This window comes from Nelusetta ayraudi, unplaced genomic scaffold, assembly GCF_046127955.1.
Source record: "Nelusetta ayraudi isolate G7.1 ecotype Tasmania unplaced genomic scaffold, CSIRO-AGI_Nayr_v1 ptg000136l, whole genome shotgun sequence".
Classification (NCBI taxonomy): Eukaryota; Metazoa; Chordata; class Actinopteri; order Tetraodontiformes; family Monacanthidae; genus Nelusetta; species Nelusetta ayraudi.
In genome coordinates this window covers 1,643,163-1,650,666 of record NW_027466186.1, presented here as the reverse complement: position 1 = coordinate 1,650,666, position 7,504 = coordinate 1,643,163, and the positions used below count along the sequence as shown (strand labels likewise).

Below are 7,504 nucleotides of genomic sequence, written 5' to 3'. Positions count from 1 at the left end.
CATTAGAATTTAATGACAAAACAATTTATCGTAGTTTAAAAAATAAAAGTGTACTAATGTAGCTGCTACTATACTCTTGTTGAACCTGTTGTACCTGGACGTGTGATCACACAGTGACATCTAGTGGTAGTTTTCCCTTTGTGCAGGTGCTAATGCTGAAAACTATTATTATTATTATACGATTGGGCACGAGTGGACGCACACGCACGGCCCAACACAGTATCAGCAGAGATTACAGATGATTGACTAATTGACTGAGGCATCTTCCCATGATTTGCTTTTTAAAATGTATATCGATATAAGCACCATATTGAGATATTGCTGGATCTATAGAACTATCCTTTAGAGCAACTTTTTGAAAAGGCGACAGGTTTGCTAGAAGGCAAGAAATAAACCACTTTTTATTTGGTTTTGTTGAACAATCCAAAAACAACAAACATTTCAAGTTTTAATGTAAACCCAAAAAACTGTGACAGTACATGAGTGTCCTAAAAAAAAGGCACATTTTAAAGCCAAAAAGCAACAACAGCTATTTTTTTTTCTGTCGTAAAATAACCAGTGTACGCAAAAACTACCTCTGACTTGTACCAGGTATAAGCAGCTAAGATCTCTTGATCTCACACGTGTTGTGTTTCTTCAACTTTATTCATTTGTAACAAAAAAACAAACACAAATCGATCTACGACTTCAGTTAGAGCAAATCTGTCTGAAAAGGAGTTTTGACCTCTCAGTTTTGCGTAAGCATGTATGTGTATCATATGTAACCCAAAAATCTATATCCATTTCATACAGCAGTTTACAACAAAACAAATGAATCTGCTACATTGTACATTTAGTGTTGCAGGGGTCACCAGACTTAAATAATCCATAGACATTGACCAAAGGGAACATGGACACTGCACCAATCATGGAGCCTAGCTGCACTACTGCCCCACACCACACGAGGGCACTGTGGCCCTCATCCCTTAGAATGACACCAATGATGACTTTCACGTAGGACAGGGTGAGAACAAACAGGATCCAGGTCAGTACCTGAAACACAGACAACACAGACATTGTTTTTTTGTTTTTGTTTTTTTAATTGTCACCCATGATGCAAATGTTTCAGTTTCTTTATGCATCATAGCAGCCTGTATATTCTATGAAAAGAAAAGGTGAACTGTGTCACCAATGGAAATTTGAGTCGTAGCATCCTGGCTGGGAATAAATGAACCTGACTTAAGGTTGGTTTGATCACCTTGCACTTTTATTAATTATTATCAATATAAGTTTTTTTTTTATTATAGTAACTATGATAAACTTTCAAGCATTTTGAACAATGATGTTCATGCTGTTTGTGTATTATATTGTATAAATATTGTAAATTATCATGTAATGAGTTTCCTGTTACTTTTAATTTGGCATCCGGATGTTGACATCCGCTAACCGGAAACAGTTTACCGCGGCAACGCTCAAGTAGAGCGACGAAAATCGCGCGAGAGCGATAGAGAGATAGCGTGACGGGAAACAGAGAACGGGACATTAAAGGAGTTTTAACTACGACTGGTCAAGGGCGCACACGGTACGTTCTTTTCTTTGCCCTGTATCTTTCCCTTTCTGTTAGCAAAATGTGCCCTCGCGTTCCTCTGCTTGTTTACGGTGTTGTCCTGCCTGTGCACCTGATTTGTGTGAGCACTGATTGCGCTGCTTGAGACGCTTCGGTTGTTTATTTTTGTTTTAAATAAGTTGTAATTGATCTTGCTAATTGAATTTTATACGATTAATTATTCTTGTATTGTATTGAATTTTTTAAAGCGAATTATACTTGTGATTTATTTTTGATTAAAAGTTGCTAATTATTATTTATTAATGTATTTGAACAACATGAATTGTATTGTTACAAGCACTCATCGAACCTTGTATTGTGTTGCAGTTTTCACGGTGTTTTTTGGTTGCATCAAATTAAAATAAACGCACCTCACCAAACATCAGTACGAAGCGTGGACTAACTGATTGACCAGCGGCAGTTACAAATATGTTTTACAATAGTGTGTGAAAACGAATCTTTTCATTTGAAAGTGATGCAGTTATGGTTATTATTGCGTAAAACTATTATCAGAAACATTCCAAATAAATGCAAGGCATGTCTTCATATTAAAAGACCAAAATAAAACCGCCGGAGTTTGTGAGAGCTTACTATGATTGCGGTCCCAGAGGAAGTATCGACCAGCAGGGGGCAGGGACTCAGCACAGCCATGCCCATGATGTAGGCCCCGAATCCAGTTCCAGTCACGGTCACAAAACCCATGAAGATGAGCGACCTGGATAGAAAAAAAAATACAGTGAAATTTATACTTCCATGTTCTTTTCAGAACATCTCCATGATCTCATTCAGAAACTAATGCTTTTCAGCATGATCCTTTCCTCACCGGGTGGGTTTGAACATGGCGATGAAGCAGGCCACTGGGTTGGCAACCGACGCCATGGTGGCAGCCAGATGGTAGGCTTTGTTCCCATAAGGCAGACAGGAGTACGACTGAACCGAGGGCAGCACAGCATTGGTCAGCGCGTTGACCCAAGCCAGTGTGACAAAGATGAACAGCACCTCCAAATTGCTGTAGGTGCCCTTTCCAAAAGAGCTCCTGGGTCCCTTGACGGACTCCAGGGGGCTGATCATGGGCTTTTGTTCTGGTGTCTGGGCGTGCAGAGACAGGCTTTGTTCTCTCTTGTCTGCCGCCAGGTCTCCGCTGAAGTAAAGGTCGTTCTTTCTCTCTCGGGCCACGGCCGGGTGATAGTTGAGCAGGACGAAGGCTGCCAGGCAGACAACCATCATGACGCTGAGGAAGACGAAGAAGACCTGGGCCGAGAACCTAGCTGGCTGGTAGACGGCCTGCAGCAGCCCGTCGTCAACCACGGTGGTGTTGGCGGCCGTCGCGTTGGCCGAGGTGGCGTTCTGACAGTGGACCACGCCAACGCCTTGGATCAGCGCCACCAGCGCGGGTACCAGGCCGCTGAGGCCCTCGCCGGCAAAGTACGTCGTGAGGTACTGCGGGCGCAGTCGCATCATGAACGGCAGGAAGGTGACGGAGGAGGTGCAGTCGACGATGGAGAGCAGGAAGGTCAGCAGCAGTAGGGGCACGCTGCGCGAGGAGCCGCCCACCGTGACCGTGTGACTCCAGAAGAAAGCCATCAGGAGCGACGCGACCACGCCCAGGGCGACGATGCAGTAGATGACCGGCCGCTCATCCAGCTTCCCCGGGCGAAAGCGGTGCATCAGGGTGATGAAGAGGGGCCCCACGTTGGCGATCTGGATGAGGATGATGAGGTAGGACGGGAGGTACCAGCCCTCCGGGATGTCCGGCACAATCAGAGGAAGCTCCACCCACATCCCATTGATCGAGACCCAGGAGCCGATGCCGAAGAGGCACGCCAGCACGTGAGTCAGCAGCGACATGGTGGGGTGATGATGAGGTCTGGACCACAAAGAAATGAGGAATTTCCATCAACATGTTAAAACCTTGGAATGCACACATCAAGACGGAAACCTCGAAAACTCAAATTCAAACCGCCATGTTGTGTTTGGATGGCAAGTGCTGTGCACTGTGGGGGTATGAGCCTTAGTGATGCTGGTTAACTGAAACTGTTAGTAGTCTTGTGGGCCTACACATGTACCTACTGACACTAGGAAGCAATTCAAAAAGCGAAAAGTATTACAATTCTAAAGGCCTGGTTTGCGAAGATCCCAAACAAGGGATGCAAATTGCATCGCCTCACATAGGAGGTGAGAACTGCTGCCTTCAATGTGTGTGTTTGTGTGTGTTCTATGGGGACACTTGGGCCACCATCCTTCCTCGCTTGGTAGTCAGGGCTATATCTGGACTGACATGAGCGTCATGAGGATTTTAAAACCTAATAAAGGGAAACATGAACAAATATTTGTGGCTTTGAATCAGATCGTGTCTGCAACCCGGTCAGGATATTTTGTCCCATACAAAGTTAAAATGCGCCTTTCAAAGGTGCTTAATCACAAAGATAAACAGCAGCTACAATCATTTGCATTATATTTTCCTGTTATAGGGAAGCTAAATGAACCAACCACTCTTTGTTGCTCCGCACTTGTTAGTTTAGATTTGAACAAGAATTAAAGTCAGCGGCTAACACAAAGATCTTCATTTGTTGATTAAAATTTCTACCTTTGAGATTGAATATCATGGAATCACATTGCGTCCGTCCAAGGGGTCTGTCCAGTAGTTATCCTGAACTCACCAGAGTTGCGCTCGCCATCAGAAATGAGCGCGGACAGCGTTTGAGCATACAGTATGTGAAACTAAGGCCTTCCTTCCTTGTTTTATCTGGACAGCGCCCAGGATTACCAAATTTAACTCTGCTGCAATCGAAAATCCGTTGCTGCTGTGCCTTATACAGAAAACAAAAGTAACTTAAAACTACCAGATTTACCAGACCTTTTTTTTTTTAATACATCTCATCAAAGCAAGCAACAAAGTACACCAAGTACAGGCTTTCCTGTATTCGCTAAGAGAGTGTGTCAGTGTAACTAACATGAAAGATGACCTTCCCAGTCTCCTCTAACTGCCTCTGATCCCATCTCATGTGCCTTTGGTGTGTTTGACCCTTCACCCACTGACACACTACTCATTTAAAACACCATGTGCTCCTGGCACAGGCAAGACACATTGAAGGGGGATTGAATGACATACAATAATAAAATAACACAGTCATAACATAACAGCCGTTACAGTTAGCGTATGAAATTGATAACTATGACAAAGCTAGATAGAAAAATTGATGACCTTTTTATTATAATGTGTCCGAACCTGGACCAATTTTAGTTCTTCCTGGTTTCCCTCACCATGCGGAAGTGTAGATTTTGTAGTTCTTTCCTCAACCTTAAGGTCCAGCCCTCTTTAATTTGATTTCCCTCGTAATCCCCGGCAGCCCTATGCCTACCGTGGTGTCGTCTTACCTCACTCAGAACCGCTCTCCTCTTCCCTCTTTCCATTCACTTCTTGTTTTTTTTTGGTTGCATCAGCCCCACGCGCGGCCCTGGGTTTGTGTACGTATATCTCCCTCCCCCTTTTCTCCTCAACACTCTGGCACAGTCACTAATCCACGGCCGTGCAGTCCTGCTTCCGTGTCTCCATTGCACTTGGCGCGGGGGGTGGAGGCGGAGGGGGCGGGGAGGGTGTGCGCAGGCGCACAACGCTCTGTCACCGGCATGGCGGCGTAACCGTCCTCTCACTGGAGGGCGGTTTCAAAACCAGAGAGCCATGTGCTCTGTGTGGGCAGGGGAGGGTTAGGGGGAAGTCCCAGGAGTAAATAGCTCCTCCCTCTTCCTTTTCTCTGCCCAACCAGCACTCAGGCCTGTCTGCTCAGACTGCTGCAGTCAGTGTGAATGGGGGAAGGTTGTCCAGAGCCTCCCTCATGCGCTCACCTCATGTGCTCGCTGTGTCATTGCATGTTGCCGGCGAACCTTAACACATAATAGTCTATTTATTGCAAAGGGCTCAGGCTTAAAAAAAAAACAGTCTGTCAGGTTATTTCCACGCAGCACTGTGCAGTTTTGATTTGCATGTCTTTTTTTTACAAATAGAGACGCAAACCTAAAGCGACGGATGAGAGATGTTTGTTTTTTTTCCCTCAAGGCTTCCAAGCCACCCAAGTCTGATAGTACTTATAATCAGTGTTGGCCAGTAATCTATTACTCAGTAATCCACTACTGTGATTAAACTACTTTTTTAGTAACAGAGTAATGTAACGCGATTACTGTGGCAAAAGTAGAAATTATGTCAGAACTACTTTATCTAGTAACGATTCCATTACTTCTCTGAAATATTTTGCAAGCTAACAATGTCTTATTATCCTCAAAATGTCTATGATGCAGTCGTGCATATGCAGCATCATTGATATGCGACAATGCACCAAAACAAGCATGGCTACAGCAAAAGAAAAAACAGCAATTGCGTTTGATAGCTGGAAATGCAAACATTCTTTTGAGTTCATCTTGTCTAAAACAAATAATATTGTGGTTCGTTGTGCAGGAAACAAGAAGTTCTAAACTGTTAACTTAACTAAAGTAATTAGATTGCTTTTTAAGGAGTAATCAGTAGTTGGATTACCTTTATGGGGTTGTTTCTTCAGACAAAGACCCTAATTACTCACTGTTGGGTTTAAATAGCACGCCACTGCTTTAATACTGCGTCAGTGTTCTTTATGTTTAGCCTATCAGTCTTCTCTTCTTTCTAGCATTCCTAATTCCGGGCAGATGCAAACACGAGGAATGAAGGAAAGTAAGAGCAGGCCTTTATTCACAGTTGGCCTATTTCACATCAGAGTTTTTGTTATGAATTGTAAAAAACTGATAATAAGCAAAGCTGTGATTTTCAGATCCCATTACCAGATCCCAGACTGAAAATGAGTCTTTCTCACCTTTTAAAAGCCATTTTCCTCTGTGTTCACCAGCCTTAATTAGCTCAGAAATCAGTCAGATGCACATGCAGAGTTGCTTGGTGAGATTATTCCACTCCTGCTGCTGCTGCTGCTGGTCCCTGCTGACTAAGGAGAACAGGAATCCAAGCCGGGACCCTCTTGACGGTCAGACTCACAGGTTCAAATGTTACACAAGCCCACAGAAAGTCAAAGCAGTGCATCTTTCAGTGTCGGCTGAACGGTCTGTGTCAGACAGGGAATTATATCTAGATGCTTAATCAGTATTTGACAATGTCTGAAATTAATTAGAGTTAATGCATTAAATTTGTTTTCACACACTGGCCACTGAGTTGTTCAGTTCAATTTGCTCTCTCACAACAACAGAAATTTTGAAGGTCAGTTTTCCCATCGATTGTTTTACACCCGCAAACACCCGCTGATGTTTCAGTTATGTGGGTTGCGTAAGGTCACTTGCCTGGAACACACAGACGGCCACACGGATAAAAAAAAAAAAAAAACACCTGCCTGGCTTTAGTTGTTTAACTGCTACTGTGCTGTTTCCAAGAATTTTAATCAGTCATGTTTTAAATTGTGAAAACGTCCCTGATTGTGTGAAATATTTACTAATTATTTATCCACGCAGCTAATCAGTGCGAACCCCCGGCTGTCTCGTCTCCTGTCAGGAATTTCAATGAGCTGTAGTTATCTTTCTAAAGTAGACGAGGTGCCACCTACCTGCCTGTGGAAACCGAGCCGCAGAATCTGCTCCAGCGATGTTACACAAGCGGAGCAGAGCAGTGAGTTTTCACTGCACATATGCCTTACACACACTCACACACACGCACACACACACAGTGGCCTTGTGATGTTTGCACCCATTGAGAGTGCATACCCACTGAGTTGAGTGCATTGTACTAAGCAACTCAGGGTCTCAGGATCCATGTCATGTGACAGCAGTGGGCTGAGCCAAAGGTCCAGTTTGGGAGCCGTAGTTCTCCTCCTCTGCAGCAGAAGAAAGGAATGATGAGGGGGCGAGTGAGAGAAACATCTGATGGTGGACACATAGGTTGATTTACAC

The 7,504-nt window shown here is 44.1% G+C and overlaps 1 protein-coding gene across 3 annotated transcripts; it reads right to left on the bottom strand.

Annotated features, from left to right (window-relative positions):
* Positions 1 to 371: 371 nt before the first annotated feature.
* On the bottom strand, positions 372 to 7,304 carry slc52a3-2b (solute carrier family 52 member 3-2b). 3 transcript variants are annotated; one of them, XM_076012746.1, is made up of 4 exons: positions 7,162 to 7,304; positions 2,409 to 3,452; positions 2,177 to 2,300; positions 372 to 1,032 (listed from the first exon to the last, which is right to left on the bottom strand). In XM_076012746.1, the coding sequence occupies exons 2-4, from the start codon at positions 3,431 to 3,433 to the stop codon at positions 820 to 822; spliced, it is 1,362 nt and encodes a 453-aa protein (XP_075868861.1). In that variant the 5' UTR covers positions 3,434 to 3,452; positions 7,162 to 7,304; the 3' UTR covers positions 372 to 819. The 3 variants fall into 3 exon arrangements, with proteins under 3 accessions (XP_075868861.1, XP_075868860.1, XP_075868862.1); XM_076012745.1 differs by lacking the exon at positions 7,162 to 7,304 and adding an exon at positions 4,964 to 5,302; XM_076012747.1 differs by lacking the exon at positions 7,162 to 7,304 and adding an exon at positions 4,850 to 4,954.
* Between the last annotated feature and the right edge of the window lie 200 nt (positions 7,305 to 7,504).

Coding starts and splice junctions, on each gene's coding strand:
- slc52a3-2b (XM_076012746.1), bottom strand. CDS start 3,433: ATGTCGCTGCTGACTCACGTGCTGGCGTGCCTCTTCGGCATCGGCTCC. Junction 2,301..2,408: donor GCCATGTTCAAACCCACCCG/GTGAGGAAAGGA, acceptor TTTTCTATCCAG/GTCGCTCATCTTCATGGGTT. Junction 1,033..2,176: donor CCTCTGGGACCGCAATCATA/GTAAGCTCTCAC, acceptor TCTGTGTTTCAG/GTACTGACCTGGATCCTGTT.